Source organism: Propithecus coquereli, unplaced genomic scaffold (genome assembly GCF_000956105.1).
Source record: "Propithecus coquereli isolate 6110/MARCELLA unplaced genomic scaffold, Pcoq_1.0 Scaffold623, whole genome shotgun sequence".
Classification (NCBI taxonomy): Eukaryota; Metazoa; Chordata; class Mammalia; order Primates; family Indriidae; genus Propithecus; species Propithecus coquereli.
The window spans coordinates 103679-123437 of record NW_012152208.1 but is presented as its reverse complement, the minus strand read 5'-3'; the positions used below and the strand labels follow the sequence as shown (position 1 = coordinate 123437).

Below are 19759 nucleotides of genomic sequence, written 5' to 3'. Positions count from 1 at the left end.
CCGGGCAAAAATCCCAGCACTGACTCCGGGGGCGGGGCTCGCACGCACCTTGCTGCGCGCCAATCACAGGCCCGCGCGCAGGGGCGCATGCGCCCCAGCCCTGGGCGGGACCTCATCGTCCCCCAGTCTCCTCCGACCTGTCAGCCTCCCGCTGCCCTGATTGGCCTTCGGGGGATGACGCACTTGGCCGCCTCGGCTTATGGCGGCGGAGCCGGCTGGCGGCTTGGCGGAAGTGGTGTGGCTGAGGTGGCCCCGGGGTGCAGGCACGGCGAGGCCGGACGCGGGCGCCGGCGCTGGAAGATGACTCGCTTCGCGCTGACCGTTGTCCGGCAGTGAGTACCGCTGTCGCAGGGTGCCTTTCTCTCTCTCCTTGGAGTGTGCTTCGGAGTGGAGGGGACACTCGTCCCCTCTCGTCCCCGCTTGCTCGACCCTCGGAGGATTGGCTTGGAAGGGGCTCTTTTCGGGGCGCTTTGGTTTGGGCTGCCTCATGTCGACCCCTCCTCCTGCCCCAGCAGCCCCTAGTGAGGACGGCTGGTCTTAGATACCGTCACTCTGGTGTGTTCGGATGAGGAAAGTGAGTTCCAGAGGAGGAAATGATTCCGCAAGGTTCCCAGCCACTTGGTGGCGGAGCAAAAGCTGAAGAAAGACAACCATGTCTCCAGAGTGCTCTGGGCACCCTTTTTGCTCCCCAGCAGATTCCAGAGAGTTTGCAGAATTGCTCGTCCATGGCTGATATTTTTGATGCTGGCTGCCTTGAGCTCTCCCCTTTCTCCGTCTCTGCTGTTCCCCCTCGTTTCCCCTGGCAGTCAGTCCCACAGGCATGTTTTGAGATTTGTTTCTTCCCCCAAGAGGTTACAGTTCTGGGAGAGAATAAAAGGGCCTCCGCCCTCGGCTCAACAGACCGCATCACCCCGAACAGATGTTTCTATTATCACAACAGATTACATGGAACTGAATGCTGATATGTCTTTATGTCTCTTATGTTTCTCCTCAACACATATTTGCCAAGTGTTAATGGGAGGTGAAATTCAGGGTGGTTAAGAGTGCAGATTTTTTAAGCCGGATAGACCTGGGTTGGAATCCGGGCTTCAGTTTAGGAGCCAGGTAGCCTGGGGCTCAGTTAACCGACTTAATCTTTTTGACCTCACTTTCCTGATATACAAAACGAAGATAATGATAATACCTATCTCATTGGGTTATTGTGAGAATTAAAAGGGGGAAAGGTAAATTGCATGGCACAACAGAGGGGAAGAAATATATCTGAAGATTAAATAATTTGTATTTCTGTAGGGAGAGCTCTAACAAAAACGCAGTTGATTCTCAAATACGTATGCACAGTTTGTCAGACCAGCATTTTGAGTAGCTACTGTGTACCAGTGGACTGGGTCATACAGATAAATAAGATACCCTTTCTGCCTTCACGGAGTTCACAAGGAATACTAATATGATTTAAGGTTGTCAAGATGACTTTAACTGCTGTCTTTTCTGTCTTCTTCCTTTATAAGGAGATAATCTTGAGAATCATCTGAAATTGTCCTTTTAGGAGTCACAGGATTTTAATGACTAAATTAGAAATCTAGTTCCTTCCTATCTCTTCTCCACTCTCCCCCCCCTCCATTTTATAGAATGCTTTGGGAGAATTCTGGACTGACTTAAGGTTATACAGCAAATTGGTAGCAGAACAGGAACTAGAGTCCTGAGAGTTCTTTCTTCCAGTCTTAGAGCACTTCCTGGATGCCTGCCCCAGCCTGCACTGTGTCACACATTTTACTGAAACTCAGGAGTTGTGGGACATCTGGGTTAAGGCCCCCCCTTGAAAAGTCAAGTGACTCCTATTTAGATTCTTAATAGACAACAGCAGCACATGTGAGTATTTCATTCTCTTCCTGCTGCTTAACAAGGTTTGACTGTGGAGGCCCTCACAGGAATCATTGAAAAAAGAAGTCTTAATAAGCGAGTATGTGCCAGGCACTGTTGTGAGGTGAGGCAGCTGAGACAGGCCGTGTAACTTGCCGAATATCACAGGGCAAGTTGAGGAGGTAGGATTTGAACCAAAGCAACTTAACCACACACTGTCTTTTGCCTTCTATTTTATTGTGTTAAAACCTAGTATTTGTATTAATAGATTATTGAATATCACCAGCTATTTTTGAAGCTACTTTTTTTTTTTTTGAGACAGAATCTTGCTCTATTGCTCAGGTTAGAGTGCAGTGACCAGATCACAGCTCACTGCAGCCTCAGACTCCTGGGCTCAAGGGATCCTCCTGCCTCAGCCTCCGGAGTAGTTGGGACTACAGGCATGTGATGCCACGCCCGGCTAATTTTTCTGTTTCTTGTAGAGACAAGTCTCCCTATGTTGCCCAGGCTGGTCTCCTGGTCTCAAACTTCTGGCCTCAAGCAATCCTCCCACCTCGGCCTCCCAAAGTGCTGGGATTACAGACATGAGGCACCACACCTGGCTCAAGGCTACTTTTTATTCCCCTAATATAATTGTGAGGAGTGATAAGAATTGTTTTGTACTGTTTCATACTTAGGAAAACGGAGTGAAAGTGTTGAGATGACCAGTAGGGCTGTGGTTTGCTGCTTTCCCTTCTGGGCCATCCTCTTCTCGCCTTCAGAGCTCTCAAAGAGAAACGCTGGTAGTTCTTTCAGGAAAGGAAATGATTTCAAATTTGATTGATAATCATCATAGTTAAATATAATGACTTTCGAAGAGTTAGATAATTTTACCTCTTCAGATAATGCAAGAAAACTTTAAAGGAATTTCTTTAAGTTCAGCAAAATCCTTTGAGTCTTGTGCTGTTGTTGTGTGTTTATCTTTCTTCACCATACTTTGAAGTGAAAGTGCCAGTGTGTATCATTTTTGGAACAGAATGCCCAAGATTCCAAAATTCAAGTCTATTGTAATCATTAAACTGTACTTCTTATGATCTTATGGCATAGCATTGTGGAAAACTCCAGTATAGGTAGCTTGGCGTTACCATCACCTACAAAACACCATCAAAGGCCCTGGTTCCTTTAAAGGTTATTTGAAGGTTTTTGCAGTCGGTCACCTGCGAAATCATCCATTCACTTCCATTTTAACCAGCTCTTAAAACTACATTTTTTTTTTGTAAACTAAATTTAATTTACTTTTGATGATTTAAAGATGATGAATTAGTATAGTTATTGATAGAAAAACTGATTTGTTTTTCGTACTGTACCTCTATGGGTAGTTAACTTGCTTTTTGTAAGATGCTAGTCATTGTTCTGGACATTAATAAAGCAAGCAAAATAATATGAGATTATCTGTAATTTAATACTGTCATAAAGATATATGTAATTGTTAAGTTACTGTGATATTTGTTTTCTGGGTATGGGGTTGATCAATTGGGGAGAGCCTTTGCAACTAGGACTAATCTATATTTAAACAAAGATGTATCATGAGTTGGGTTTCTTACAAGGTTTTTTTCTCCCAAACCATCTAGTAAAAGTCTCTGCATTACTAGCCCTTGAAATCTTCTGTATTTGCAAATGAATTAATTGGTATAAAGGAATTAGAATTAAGCTATAGTCATGATTAATATCAGGTGAAGCTTTACATTTTCATGTACACTAAAGAGTATCTACTTTGAAAACTTGCTCCAAATGTATACTAATTTCTCACAATTTGTCTCTCTTATGTGGCAAGCTGAATGTTGTCTGTTGAATTTGAATTCCTTAAAAGGATGTAATAGGGAAATTAAGCTTTCTATGTGATTTCTAAAGAAATGCCCCAGAATATAAATTCAAACTAACAAAATAAAATATATCTTTTAAGTGAAGAACAATGTGGTTACCAATAAAATGAACGCAGCATATTTGTAGGGCCTATAAATGGCTGGTCATAAGACAACTTCTTGGCATAAGCATTTGGATTCTTGCAGAGTCGGGCTTTCTGTTTTGGAAATGGATCACATCACAGATTTTGAAAATGAGTGGTGTTATTCTTGACTCTTTCAAAATATATCCTTCTGACCTTTCAGTTCCCTGCACCTTCTCTGCTGCTATCACAAGTCAAACTTGGTTAAGGGAAATATATTAATAGTAAAACTATTTTAGCCATCTACTTTCCTTTCCTACTTCCAAAACAAATTAAACACTTTCAAGGATTTATATAAACCTCTCCCATAAAGCTGATAAAAGCTATGAAACTAAATATTTATTAAAGTTTTTGGAAAAAAATTCTATTTTTGGATTCCTACTCTGTAATATTTATAAAGTGATTTGAAGGAAAAAAGACCGGGTAGAACTAAAAGTGAATGCCAGTGATTGTTAATAATCCTATCATGTCTGCAGCAGTCTCTATTGACTTATAGTTAAATGGAATCCTTCATTGTATCATAGCTATTTTTCTCCTTTTGCTGAAAATTGTTAGGTGGTGGGGCATTGCCTTTACAAAACTATCAAATTACTGGGATTCCATTTTTGATAAAATGACATTTTGACAGTCTAATCTTTTATTTTAATCTGAATCTTCCATCAAATCAGCTATTATGATTAAATTAAAATCCTGAACTAATCTTTTCAGCACATATACAAAAAGTAATTATCTCTGTTGAATTTGTGTGATTTGTAAAGACCTGAACTTTTTGCTGGCTCTTACATGATATTTTGGCTAACAAAATTATTAAATTTCTCCTCACTCCTCTCCTTTTTTTTTTTTAAGAGACTAGGTCTTGCTCTGTATCCAGGCTAGAGTGCAGTGGCACAATCATAGCTCGCTATAGCCTCTCACTTCTGGGCTCAAGCCATCCTTCTGCCTCAGCCTCTGGAGTAGCTAGGACTACAGGCATGCACCACCATGCCCGGCTAATTTTTCTATTTTTTGTAGAAATGACGTCTCACTATGTTGCTCAAGCTGGCGTAGAACTCGTGGCCTCAAGCAATCCTGCTTTGGCCTCTCAAAGTGCTGGGATTGTAGGTGTGAGCCACCATGCCGAGCTGATTTTAAATGTATAAAATGAGCGTGCTTCTTTGGCTTTTGCTGGAAATTGAATTGACTATGTTAAAAGGAAAACTTTATAGAAATTAAACTTGGCAGAGTTTATTTGAGGAAAGAAATGATTCATGAATTGGGCAGCACTGAGAGCTTCACTCAGCAAGATGGGCAGGCCGTATTTATAGACAGAAAAAGGAAGTGACGTACAGAAATAGCCTGATTGGTTACAGCTCTGTGTTTGCATTATTTGGACATGTCTGAGCAGTTTTCAACCTGTAATTGGCTGAAAGCTGGGCTGCTATGATTGGCTGAGACTTGGTTTCTTATTACATGAATATACTATCAAATTAGGTTGTGGTTTGTTTGTATATTAAGTTAGGTTACAGCTTGCTATGGATGGAGGCAGCTTTAGACCAAATTTAATTTAACAACAACAAAGCCATTGTCTAAAGAGGATGTTACTTTATATTTAAACAGCAGTTTTTTTATTCTTGGTCTCAGGAAGATTATGAGGCTGAGACAAGAAGCGAATCTAACGCTTGGTAACTGGTTTCAAGATTAGAAATGAGAGATTCCCAGTTATTGCGCTGTAGGCTGCTGCTTTATCCATCTGAATGGTAGAGGTTAATGTTCTCTTTCATGTCCATTTTATAAGATTCTGAATGAATTTTGGAGTGTAAAAATCTTTTATTAATATTGACAACAATGATAATAATGGCAAGTCAGTGGTATTGGTTTTTACCAAGGCATAAATACTTCTGTAATTTCTATTACACATTTATTTTTTAAGCTAATATATCCAACATACGAGAAATCAAAACCCCACCCCACAGGTGACTATTTGTTTTATGCCTGTCATTCCAGTGTTCCTTCATGCAGATCCAAATGTTTATTATTTCCCTCCTTTATACAAAGGTAGCATTCTTTATATTATTCTACACCTTGTTTTTTCTACTTAGTCATATATCTTAGTGATTTTTCCTTGTCTTGACATACAGATTCTTTTAAAGGGCACATTTATGTAGTATTCCATTAGGGAGCTATACCACTGTTTATTTGTTAATGTAACCGTTAACAAGTGGTTATTTTGGCCATGGTTAAGGAAATGAGTTCCCTGTTAACGGACGTTTGGGTTATTTACAAGCTGTTGCTATTAGAAATAATACTATAGCAAATATTCTTTAGAATATAAGTGGATGTAGGTATTCCCAGTAACAGGGTTATTGGATAAAAGGGTAATTTCCCAGGATTTCTCCAGGCACTGGCCATGTTAAGGTGATACCGTCTCTGGCTGTGCCTTTACGGAACTGGAGCCAGGACAGACACACAAGTAAAAAGTCAATTGGCATATGGATGATAACTTTTGTTGGTAGTGCCAGGTTCAATGGGAGCCCAGAGTTGGAGTATTTATCATAAACGAGGTGGGTAGATAGGGAATGGTACAGGGAAGGAAGACTACTAAAAGAGCCAGACTTGTGTTGGATCTTAAAGAATAAGAATATATTAGCCAAGCCCAGCGATCTGTTTTAATAAGTACACCAGGTGATTCTGATGCACACTCCAGTTCGAAAACCATCGCTCTAGGCAGAGGTTGGCAAACAATTGTTCTTATAAATAAGACGCAAGGTTCTAGTCAGAGACTCAAGTTTGTGATTCTGACTGTAAGTTCTGATGGAGTTTCTTTCTGGATCTGAGCCAATCAATCCCATGTGAGATTTTTATTGTTATTTTAAACTAGTGCTTCACTTAAAAACAAAGGCGCCATCATCCTCCATTGTAACCAAGGAAATGCAAATTGAAAGCAAAGTGAGATAAATTGTTCAGATACCAGATTGGCACAAATGGAAAGCTCTTACATGACTTGAGTCTTGGTGAGGATGGTGCACCTGCGAGGTGGCGCAAGTTGGTGAAACCACTTCGGCATTACCTGATACAGCTCAATGTTTGCATACTCGTGGCCCAGCAATTCTAGTGCTAGGTATATATCCCTAGGCATGGGTCAGCAAACGTTTAATTAGAGCTCAAAAAAATTGAGCTCTAAATTCAACTCGATTCTCTTTGATTCTTGTTTGGTGGTTGCTTTTTGTAGGTCTACCCTGCTGTCCAGTCCTGCCCAGGTACCTTCCCCCTCCAGCCTCAGTTGCCCCAATTGTTTTGTGACAAAGTTTCCAGTCCTGTCACCCTTCTGGTTGCTTCACATTGTTTTGGTCTGTTTTGGTTTTTTAATTTTTGAAAGTGCAGTATCCAAACCTCAGTTCAGTGTGCAGTCGGTCGGCAGGACAGCTTTCAGCACTACAAACATAGCAGCTTGGGAAGATCTAGGAACTAGGGGAAGGCAGGGATGTTCTGAAGGTTTGTGCACCTCCCTCCTGCTTCCTCACATTCCCTCTCACTTGCCCATTTAGTCCAGCAAGAATGCACTGGCTTCCACGTTTTGGTTCCGCTGCGTATGAAAGTAGTTTTGATCAATACATTTATTTTAACAAGATTATTTGACTAAAATAGTATATGTATTTATATATTTTAGTAGGATTTTCCACCTGCAATTCACATAAGAGTGATTCCTGATCTATGCATCTTAATTCGAGGCAGTTTGAAATCGTTAGCTCATCATTAGAGTAGACAATAGCAAATATTAGTTTAGAATAAATCGTATTTTACTGGTTAGATTATGAATTATGTTACAAAATTCATATGATATCTTTACGAATATCATTACCCTTTATTGCTGATGTTTTTTCTCCTCTCAAAATAACATCATTTTATAATAAAGTTTCCCCCCCTCTTTCTATTTTAGTGGAGAAACAAGATTTAACAAGGAGAAAATAATTCAAGGTTGGTATAATCCGATTGTTATTTTAGCTCTCTCCCCTAATGTGATATACGAGTTAATCGGATTTGCTGGGGTGGAGAGGGCTCTGCTGTGGATTGGGATTGCAGAATTAAACCATCGTAACCAGAGAATATGATCAGAGCAGTTGGTAACCAAGAGGAACAAATCTCATAAGTGAACTGGATGTAATAGTCTCCAAGTTATCCTTTATGTGTGGCTTCAAAGTGCCCAGTCAGCTGATTAAAGAATTATATTGGCTCTAGGTATCTTAAAATATAACTGTCTGGATTTAGAATGATTTCATATTTGGATACCTCGAATTTACTGGCTGGTATTAATGGTATTTTTCTGCTAAGATAGTTCTTTTAGTAGTAAAAAAGAAGAGGTTTAAAGAGAACTTTTATTTTCATATAAGATTATTTATTCTGAAGAGATTCTTCCTTTGTTCTGTTAACTTGAACTCATCTTTCAATTGCCCTATGGTCCAGCTAGTCTGGCTTTTTAAGACTATCTCGGGTGAACTTTTGGCTAGACATCCTATTTCTGTGCTGTGACTGTAAAAGCATTTAGTTTTGCTTTTTTTGGGTAGGGACTTCTGGGATTTACGGAAACTGATTTTCACACCCATGTGCCTGACTTGCTTTTCTGGAGATGAGCTGGTCTGCTGCTTAAGTGAACCTTTTATTTTAGATGTGCGCCCCACCCAAGTTACCCTCAGGACTGAAGCCCCTTACCACCTGTCCTTTGGCATTTATTGCTCATTTGTCTTATTTCATGAGAAGCTGACAATGGAGCGTAAATGAGTTTTGTGTTCACACTTGTTTTTAGGTTTGTTTTGTGTTCTTTTTCTGACCTTGTAGTTCTTGATGTTATTTTGTTTTTTAAGCTTTCAAGGCTTATGTATTTCTAAGTACCATTTTTATAGCATAGCCACAGTTTTCATATGTGGTCATTTCACAAGCATTCAGCACCAAGTATTTTAAATTTCCATTGTGATTGACTTCCAATTTAATTGCTCTGACAATATGGTTTATTTGATAATACTTTGAAATTTGTTAACATGGTCAGTTTTTATAATTTTTCCGTTATGTGCGTAAGAAAAATTTATTTTCTCTAATTGTTGGAATTGAAGTTATATCTCAAATAACCTTATTGATTTTGTTTGTCAAATCTTCTGCACTTTGCTAATTTTTAGAATTTGCTAATTTGCTTGTATGAGCAAGCAAATATCAATTTTTGAGTGAGATATCTTGAATTTCTTACTGTGGTACCCAGTTTATCCTTTAGTACTTGAAATTCTATCAATTTTATTTATACATTCTGCTTTTATATGCATTGGGTCTATTTTATAGGCATATACAAATTCAAAGTTGTTACATCCTCTAAGTGAATTGGGTCTTTATTTATAGCGATTCCACAGTCCTGTTAAGACTCTTGTCATGAAGCCCTGCTTTTCTCACAGCGATACGGCTACTCCAGCTGTTTGGGGTTGGAGTTTTCCTGGAATGTATTTTTCCATCCCATTCCTTTCAGCCTTCCTGTGTACTCATGTTTTAAGTGTTATCTCATAAATAGTATTTAGCTGAATTTTGGTTCTTCTTTTTTAAAAAAACAATCTTTTAATTGGCGATAGTCTGTTCACCTTTGTTCTGGTTACTGATATGTTTGGATTCTTTTTTGTTGTTTTTTTTCCCCTTTTTTCTAGTCTTCCTTTTTCTTCTTACTTTCTTTTACTTAAGTGTTTTTCTTTTTTTCCTTATTCAGTCTTCTCTTACCTTCCTTACTGTCTTTGAAATGATATACCATTTTTATTCTTTTAATGGTTACCTTTAAATTTTTTTACCATTTATACTCGTCACAGTCAGTTTGGGCTGCTGTAACATGTTACCATAGATGGGATGTTTTAAACAACACACATGTATTTCTTATGGTCCTGGAGGCTGGGAGTCTAAGATCAGGGTGCTGGCAGATCTGGGGCTGGGTGAGGGCCTGCTTCCCACTTTGCAGACTGCTGTCTGCTGGTTATATCTTGACACGACAGATAGCAGAGAGAAAGGGCCCTTTTTTTTTTTTTGAGTCATACTCGCTCTGTTGCCCCCCACAGTGCCATGGCGTTAGCCTAGCTCACAGCAACCTCAAACTCCTGGGCTCAAGCAATCCTCCTGCCTCAGCTTCCCAAGTAGCTGGGACTACAGATCACGCCACCATGCCCAGCTAATTTTTCTATTTTTAGTAGAGGCAGGTCTTGTTCTTGCTCAGACGGGTCTTGAACTCCTGACCTCAAGCAATTCTCCCACCTCAGCCTCCCAGAGTGCTAGGATTACAGGCCTGAGCCACTGTGCCTGGCCTGGCCGCGACAAAGGGCACTTAAAAAGGATGTACATTCCAAAGGCTCTACCTTGTGATCTCATCACTGCCAAAGGCTCCCCCCTCCTAATACCAGCACATTGTAGGGTAGGATTTTAACAGATGAATTTGGGGGAGACATAAGCATTCATTCTAACAATACCTAATGAAATATAATATTAATATCCCCTCTCCTGAAAACTATGAAGAACTAAGATCTGTCTAGTATCTTAGTCCTGTCCTTTTTTTAACCACCTTACACAGGCTTTATTGTCTTCATTTGTTATTTGATTTGCATCTACATGCCAGTCTCTCTGCTCATCATTTTTTTTTTTTTTGCATCTCAGACCTTCATTTCTCAAGCACATTCTTTGAAAGATCTCCTAGTATACATAGCTTGGCTGATGGTAAAAATAGTTGCGATTAGTACACAATTGTAGACTGATGGTTCTCTCAGCACTTGGAAGATGATATTCTGTTGTTTGGTTTCTGTTCCTGTTAAGAAGTCTCTGTCAGCCAAATGGTTTCCATGGTAGATAATCTGTCTTTCTCCCTAACTGCTTTTAAACTATTCACTTTAATTTTGGTGTTCTTCAGTGTCCCTTAATATATCTAGGAGGGATTTTTTTTTTTTTTTAATTATCCTGCTTGATGTACATTGCATTTCCTTTATCTGTAGACTTTTGTCTTTCCTCATTTCTAGAAAATTCTCTCTTCATTATCTCTTCATATTTCTCTCTTCCATTTCCTCTATTCTTTCTTGAGTTCCGGTTAGATGTGTGATACGGACTGAATATTTGTGTCTTCCCCAAATTCATAGGTTGAAATCCAATGTGATGGTATTAGGAGGTGAGGTCTTTGGGAGGTGATGTGGTCATGAGGGTGCAGGCCCTCATGAATGGACTTATATTAATAAAAGGGAGGCCAGAGAATACTCTTGCCCTTTTTCTGTCACGTGAGTTTACAAGGAGAAGTTGACAGTCTGCAGCCTAGAAGAGGGTCCTCACCAGCACCCAACCTTGCTACGCCCTGATTCCAAACTTCCAGCCTTCAGAACTGTGAGAAATGTCTGTTGTTGAGAAGCCACCCAATCTGTAGCACTTTGTTTTAGCAGCCTGAAAATTAAGACAACACATGTTAGGAATTCACATTTTTTTCTTTATATCTCTAATCTATCTGAGCTACAGCCCATCTCCTCATATCTGTGCTGCATTCTGGGTAATATCTTCAACCCTGTCTTTGAGTTCATTAAACCTCCCCTCAACCAGATCTCCCTCTATCCATTGAGGGTTTCCCCTCAGCAATTCTATTTTTCATTACTAAAACATCGATTTGGTTCTTGTAGAAAGCTGTCCTGTTGTTTTTGATGCTTCCTGTTAATTTCTTATTTTTGTGATTCTATCTTTATGTTTTATTTATAGTTATTTTGCAATCTGTATTTGTTGGTTTCAATATCTGAACTCTTAATGGTTCTAAATCTATTATTTGTTGTTTCTGCTGACTTTCATTCATGATGGATTATTTTCTTGTGTGTTGACTCTTTGGCTAACCTATTATTTGCTCAAATCAGTAGAAAACTTGTTAGCCTTCGTTGAGAATGATTTGCTCTGAATAGGATTTGCATTTGATTTGACCACTGGCCTGAGACTCCGTTAGCCTTCTTACAGGATTCCTTGCTTCCAAGAGTGGGTTTGGTCCTTCCGCCTTGCTGTCCCACGCAGCAGTTTCCTCCCCACTCCACAGCTTGCGCTGATACCACAGCAACCCCACTTTTCTTGTGTCAGTATTCATGTTCCAGCTCAGGGTTTTTTGGCTGCTTTGCCCCTTGGAGGTCTTCCTTACATCCTGTGAGCCCAGCAGTGCAACACACACACACACAATTTGGTTCTTTTGTAGTATATAGAAGGTCCCTTCACGGTGTTGAATCAGCCTTTCTCTTGGAAGTGGAGATTCCAGCGCATTTTTAAAATGAAGAAAAAGAAAGAGAAAGGGAGAGAGGAAAGAAGAGTAATACCATTACAATACTGAACATTTGGACAATGTGGATAAAGCAGGAGAAACTTCTAGGTGATGATGCTACCACCCTGACATAGCACCCGAAGATCAGAGCCAGCTTTTGTAAAATACAAGTGGTGAGGAGATCAAACATAAAGAGGGAAAGGCTAAGACATGTATTCTCATCATCACTTGGTTCCCATTAGGCAAGCATTCTTTTGGAAAACATTTGAATACCTGCACCTTTATAGACTTATATTGATAGCTTAGTATTACTTGCTCTTGGCTCTCTGGAAAGTACTGAAGAAGATCTTTTATTAAAATATAGATAAATGCAACTGATATTCTCTTAAATGTGATTTACTTTGCATCCCTTATATATATGTTTTTGAATATTATTGTTGCTCTTCTTAATACCACAGGACAAGGAATAGATGAACCTCTTTCAGAAACTGGATTTAAACAAGCAGCTGCTGCTGGTATATTTCTGAGTAATGTAAGATTTACTCATGCTTTCTCCAGTGACCTCATGAGGACAAAGCAGGTAAGTTCAGAGTCAAGGCTCATGGGTCAAAAGTCTAAACAATTGTGTAATCTTGAAAAATCTACCAGCCTCTGTAAGGAATTAAATCACACACAGACATCACCCTTAACCCCCATCACTCTCCAACAGAACTTTCTTTTTTTTCCGTTTCTTTTTACTTTGTCCTCCGTGTTTTTTTCTGTAATTTCTAAATTACAGTAGCTTAGAAGAAAAGGTCTAACGAGAATACAAATAAGGTATCATGAGAGAGAGCCAGCAGAAACAACAGACAGGAGAAGTTAACCCACAAAGATGTTCAGATGTTCAGAATTATCAGATATAGTAAAAACAAACAAACAAACAAACAAAAACACGCTATGTTACTATTACTATAAAGAAATAGAAGACATGTTAGAAATATCTTTAGGGAACAGATTACTATAAAAACGACCCCATAAACTTAGAAAAGAACCAAATCAATTTCTAAAAACTCAATGGAAGGAGATTTTTTTGACCAACCAAGAGGGAATAATAATAGGGTTGGCATTTTGCCGCCCTCATAAACAAACTTAAAATTTATGAGAGCCCTGAACAGAGAAAGAACTCTAGCAGTATGTGTAAGGATCCCCTTAAATCTTTGGTGGATTATTAATCTGTACATGTATAGGGTGAAACTACACGAGGCCAGGCAAAACACAGATTCAAGGTAGAGAACAATTACTGGGGCGCTATAAGCAGAACATTTCCTAGAGCTCACACAGGGTAGGGAATCATTTGATTTCCTACCAGCTAAAGTGGAGAGATTTTCTTGAATACATACAGCATATAGTAGAGATTCCAGAAGGATCCCACCTTAATAGTAAGGCTAAACTAACCTTAGAGGAAAATAATGAGGAGAGAAATAGAAAATACAAAAAAAAATTTTTTTTGAAGAACCAAATTGATCGAGAGATGAAAAATACAATATTCTGTAATGAAAATTGTACAAGGTAGGATTAACAGCTGATTAGACGCTGTAGGAGAAGAGGTCAGTGACTGTGAAGACATAGTGACAGAACATTCTAAAATTAGCTTTAGAAAGAAAAAAGGCTAAAATGGGACAAACAGAGTCTCAGTGAAGTATGGGACAATATCAAGCAATCTAATATACGTGTAGTTGGAGTCCCAAAAAGATAATGGAGAAGTGGAGGTGGGGGTGAGTGTGAAGATTTAAAAACTGTTTTTGAAGAAATAATAACTAAGAATTTTCCAAATCTATACCCAGTGAGAGTACTTTTAAAATAGGTGAAATACAGAATTTTTTTTAAGCAAAAGTTGAGGGACCAGAAATGGAACCACACTTATTATAGTCAGTTGTTATTTTGTTTTTGTGTTTTTGGTCAAATTAAATTTTGACAGAGGTGCCAAGGTAATTCAGTGGAGAAAGGGTATCTTTTCAATAAGTGGTGATGAAATATGGGATGGCCATACAGGAAAATGTGAACTTTCACCCTTACTCACACCATGTACATAAAGTAACTCAAAATTGATTATGAAACAAATCTAAAAGCTAAATTTATAAAATTTCTTTGAAGAAACACCGGAGAAAAACCTTACGGCTGTGGGTTGGCCCGAGATTTAGTAGGACAAAACATGAACCATAAAAGAAAAGTTTGATAAATTGGGTTTTATCCAAATTAACATTCCTTGTTCTATGAAGGATTAAGAAATTGAAAAGGCAAGCCACAGATTGGGAGAAAATTATAAATAAGTGTATTATATTAATATATAATGTATGTCACCTATGAGTGTGTGTATATATTTGACAAACTGTGTGTGAGTGTAAATTTTTTAACTCAGTAATTAGACAAACACCTGACTTGAAAGTAGGCAAAAGATTTGAATTTGACCAGATACTTGACAAAAGAAAATGTATGGAAGGTGAGTAAACGGGTGAAAAGATGCTCAAGCAGCACTGATCATCACAGAAATGCAAATTAAAGCCACAGTGAAATACTACTGCACACACCTTTGAATGGCTAAAATTAAAAATATAAAAGGATGTGGAGCATCTAGAAGTCATACATTGCTGATGAGAATGTAAAATGAACCAACTGCTTTGACAGTTTATCATACACTTACTGTATCATCCAGCAGTTTCAGTTCTAGAAATTCATCCAGGACAAGTAAGAATATATGTCTACACAAAGACTTGTACACAATTGTTTAATAGCAGCTTTATTTGTAACAGCCAAAACAACCCACATATCCATCGGTAGGTGAATGGATAAATGAGCCATGGCATATTCATACCATGGAATACAACTGAGCAATGAAGACTGAATTACTGATACGTGCATCAGCATGGATGAGTCTCAGAAACATGCTAAGCAGAAGAAGCCAGACACGAACATACCGCGTGATTCCTTTTATATGGAACTCTAGAAAAGACGAGACTGTAGTTATATAAAGCAGATTGGTGGTTGCTTGGGGCCAGAAGTGGAAGAGATTTACAGGAGTTACCTGATTACTGGAGTTATCAAACATAGACTTTAAAAATAACCATTTAATACATAGGTGGAAGACGACATCAAGAATTTTAGCAGAGAACTGTAAACAATAAACTGTAAATAAGAACCAAATGCAAATTCTGGAACTAAAAATATAACTGAAATTAAGGCTTAATGGATGAGCTTAATAGCAATTTAGACACATTTGAATGGAGAATTAAGGAGCTACAACAGTGGTTAGTAAACCTTTTCTGTAAGGAGCCAGATAATAAATATTTTAGGTCTTACGGTGTGTATGGTCCCTGTCACAACTGTTCAGTTCTGCTGGTGTAGTGGTTAAGCAGCCACAGGCAATACATAGATGAGCGGTGTGGCTGTGTTCTAATAAAAGACTTCATTGACAAAAGTAGATGAAGGTCTGGATTTGGCCTGTGGGCTGTAGTTTGCTGACCTCGGAACTAGAAGATAGGTTAGAAGAAAATATCAAAATCAGGCATGAAGAGACAAAAGGATAAGCAGTATAGAAGAGAGGCAATTTTTGCAAAGGAAAATTATTGCTAGTTCTTTTTTATTCAATAAGATGACATGTATTATTTTGATGTTTCAGCCAGAATGGTGATTATTTTTATAAGAAAAGAAACAGTTGTCTTTTGATTTTCAGACCATGCATGGAATTTTGGAGAAAAGCAAATTTTGCAAAGATATGACAGTAAAGTATGATTCAAGACTTCGAGAAAGAGTAAGTAACTTATTTACATATTGTTCTTTACTATAAATTTTCAGTAAGCCACCTCAGCTGATTACATGGCTAAAAATTAAATACATTCCTGTTGAGATTTGGAATTGGCAAGCATGTTAAGAATCTACCCTGTGACAGTCACTGTTACATAGTCTCATGTATAGCATCTTGTTTAATTATTAAAATTATGAGATAAGTGTCTTAAATTATAAAAGTAAGTATCCTTGTAGGAACTTAACACAGTATGGAAGAGTTTAAAGTAAAAGTGGAAATTATGAATATTGTGTAATTTATGTAACCCAGCTACTACTAATGGACATATAGGTTGTGACTAGATTTCCCTGATGTAAAAAATGTTAAAATAAACATCTTTGCAGTTAATTCTTTTTAGACCTATTTAATACATTTCTAGAAATGGACATTGCTGAATATGTACATTTTTTAAGGCCTTTATCCATGTTGCAAAATTGCCTTCTAGAAAAGCTGTGTCAACTTATAGTCCCGTAAATGATCTAGGAGAAAGTTTTGTTTTTTTCACATCAACACTTGATATTATTAAGTCTCTTTGATTGTCCAATTTAATAGCTTAAAAATGGTATCATATTAATTTTTACATTATTGATTTCTAACAAAAGATCTCCCATGTTTCTTGGCCATTTATATTTCTTTTGTGATGTATGTGTTCTTTGCTCGGGCTCAATCTTAACGACTCTAGGAAGCTAATGGGCTTTGAAATCACAAAGATCTGGGTTTGAATTTGAACTTTGCTAATTACTGGCCGTGAGAAAGGGCCAAGATGTGATGGCTCACCCCTGTAATCCTAGCACTTTGGAAGACTGAGGTAGGAGGATTGCTTGAGGCCAGGAGTTTGAGACCAGCCTGAGCAACATGGTGAGACCCCATCTCTACAAAAAAATAGAAAAATTAGCCAGGCATGGTGGTGCACACCTGCAGTCTCAGCTACTCAGGAGGCTGAGGAGCGAGGATCGCTTGAGCCCAGGAATTGGAGGTTGCAGGGAGCTATGATGACGCCTTTGCACTCTAGCCCGGGTGACAGAGCGAGACTCTGTCTCAGAAACAAAACAAACAAAAAAGATTCAACTGTATTTTCTAGGTCCATGGCCCTCTACTGAGTATATTTCCATTATCAGGTCAGAGAAGGTGTGATAACGTAAATGGAGGAAGCTAAGCTTATTCTTAGGTTGATTGTTTGGAATTTGATTGCTATTACAAATGCATTGTAAATACACATGTATTTAATTGTTATATTGCAAATTCATTTGAGGCACTGTTATCTCTTGGAACGTTGCAGAGATACGGGATTGTAGAAGGCCAGGCACTGAGTAAGCTGCTGGCCATGGCCAAAGCGGCTGGGGAAGAATGCCCTGCATTCACACCGCCTGGAGGAGAGACCATAGACCAGGTGTGTAGCACTGCCGGCGTCACAATGGCTGAAATCGGACTCGTTTTATAAATTAGATGTTTCTGTATTTTAGCCAACCAGTTTGAAAAATTGCTTGGTTAATAAAGTAATACGGCACATACCATTTCTCTTCTCCTTTTTAAATTATCCTTTCTCATTTATTGTTAAGTTGGCCGTCATTACTGATAATGCGCTTAAGGAAATGTGTTATTGGATTGTAATTCTAAGAAAAATCTCTGACCCTGAAGCGCTGGGGTTAGCAGTGGTGGTGTTCAAGGAGGATGATAGGCAAGTCACCCAAGAAGCAAAATAATTTAAAACATGAAATCTTCAAGCCTCTACTGCCTCTTCAGCTCTGTTGGTGACATCACACTGTGCTTGTATTTGTTTGGAGCGTTGTGCTTTGAATTGCGTTATTGGTGTTTTTTCACCTCTAGTCTTTATTTTCATAATTTTCTTGTAAAGAGTTCGTATTACTTTTTAGTAAGGGAAAGATCTGTTGCTGTTGTGTTCCGGCTGCACCGAAGGGCCAGGTGTCGTTTCCTGGTTACCATTCCTTTGCGCGTTTCAGTTTACTTGCGGATTTCCCTACCTCCACCGTGAGTGCTTTGAAGTCAGGGATGGGAACTGTGTCTTACTCACCTTCTGTGCCCAGTGTGATTCCATAGTTCCAGCAGTGTGGTGGGTACTCACTTATGCCCGTGGAACTAACTGCTGATTGGATGGTTAGAAATGGAGATGAGTATCTGCTCATGAAGTACTTATGTTGACATAGTTGAAAAAAATCCAGTCAGTTATGTTCTAAGGAAATCATTAATGTCCCTTTATTTCACCTTTTATTTCTTTCCTTACAGGTGAAAATGCGTGGAAAAGACTTCTTTGAATTTCTTTGCCAACTAATTCTGAAAGAATCAGCTCAAAAAGAACAGTTTTCCCATGGAACTCCAAGCAACTGTCTGGAAACTTCTTTGGCAGAGATATTCCCTTTAGGAAAAAACCGTGGCTCTGAGTTGAATTCAGACGGCAGTGCGCGAGGGTTAGCGGCCAGTGTCCTAGTTGTGAGTCATGGCGCTTACATGAAAAGCCTATTCGATTATTTTCTGACTGACCTCACGTGTTACTTACCAGCAACTGTGAGCAAATCCAAACTTGTATCAGTCACTCCCAATACAGGGATTAGTTTCTTTGTCATAAACTTTGAGGAAGGAAGAGAAGTTAAACCAACAATTCAGTGTATTTGTACGAGCTTACAGGATCATCTAAGTGGAGCAGCTGAAACTCGCTAAGTTTAAAGTTACAACAAAATCTAAGAATTTTGAGCCTCTGAAAGGAGTGCTTTTGACTTTATTTACTTCTGTTCTCTGCTAGTGCTGATTTGGAAACTGTTAACAGCCAATTATAAAGTTCAAGTGGAATTATAGCCACATAAAACTCTAATGGAAAACCATTTAGGATTGACTTATTTTGTCTGAGTACAGTTGGCGTTTTCCAGGGTAATTTTACCACCCTGCTCAGTTACAGCTCAGAATTGTAAATGGATGAAGGAACTCAGTATTGCAAGTGGGGGATTAATAACTTTGTTAGTGTGCTTTTTTTAATGTCAATATTTTTCTTTAATTTCTCAAAAATCTAGCATATCTTATTGATGGTTGGTAAAATACTGTGTTTTTTACTGTCTCATCCAGCGCTTGGAAGGAACACTTCATAATTCACACTGCATATTTATGACGACTATGTGTTATATTTAAAAATCCTTCAAAGGAAAGAGTCTTATCATCATAAGTTTATGTAAAGTGAAATGACACTAAAATGCTTTACATATAAATCAACTGTTGGAATTTGTCATTCTGGAGGGCTTAAAATATGGAAATGTGGAGGAATACAGATAATGTTTGCAGAATGGTCTGGGGGAAAGAAGTTAAAATATTATTTGATTAAACAACATTAAAGAAGAAATCTTTGAGCAGAAAATAAAAGAATATCCTTTTCTAAACAATTCCTTCAAAAGGCAAACCTGGAAAGCCAAAGAAAAGGTTTGACTAAGAGAATGAAGAAAAATATCCACTTGCTTCTTATCTAACCTGTAGGCTAAAGAATTTCCAGTTTGAGGAAGGCTTTAAAGGAAGTAAACACTTAATAGTACACTCCATAGTAACCTCAGAATAAAAGAGGGAGTTTCCTTGTGAAGAATGGTGCTCTGACCACATCTGTGGTTATCTTGTGGAAGGTACAGGTGAGGCTGCCTCTTCTTTCCACCAGATGGCACTAGAGGAAAGGGATTTTGGTTAGTTTAATTTTGTCCAGAAGATTGGTCCTCCAAAAATCCTTATCTAAATGAAGAAAGTATTTTACATGTAGTTGCTTTTAAGTCACCATGTTGATGAAGCTGTGTGAGTCTCAACTTCTAAGAGGATTAATGCCAAGGTTGTCAGTGAAGGCTAAAATCACATA

At 38.5% G+C, this 19759-nt stretch overlaps 1 protein-coding gene across 1 annotated transcript; it reads left to right on the top strand.

Annotated features, from left to right (window-relative positions):
• The first annotated feature begins 258 nt into the window (after positions 1 to 258).
• TIGAR (TP53 induced glycolysis regulatory phosphatase) lies at positions 259 to 18873 on the top strand. The gene is made up of 6 exons (XM_012659637.1): positions 259 to 332; positions 7758 to 7795; positions 12557 to 12678; positions 15808 to 15885; positions 17198 to 17308; positions 18163 to 18873. Exons 1-6 carry the CDS (start codon positions 301 to 303, stop codon positions 18592 to 18594), a joined length of 813 nt encoding a protein of 270 aa, XP_012515091.1. The 5' UTR covers positions 259 to 300; the 3' UTR covers positions 18595 to 18873.
• Positions 18874 to 19759: the final 886 nt, after the last annotated feature.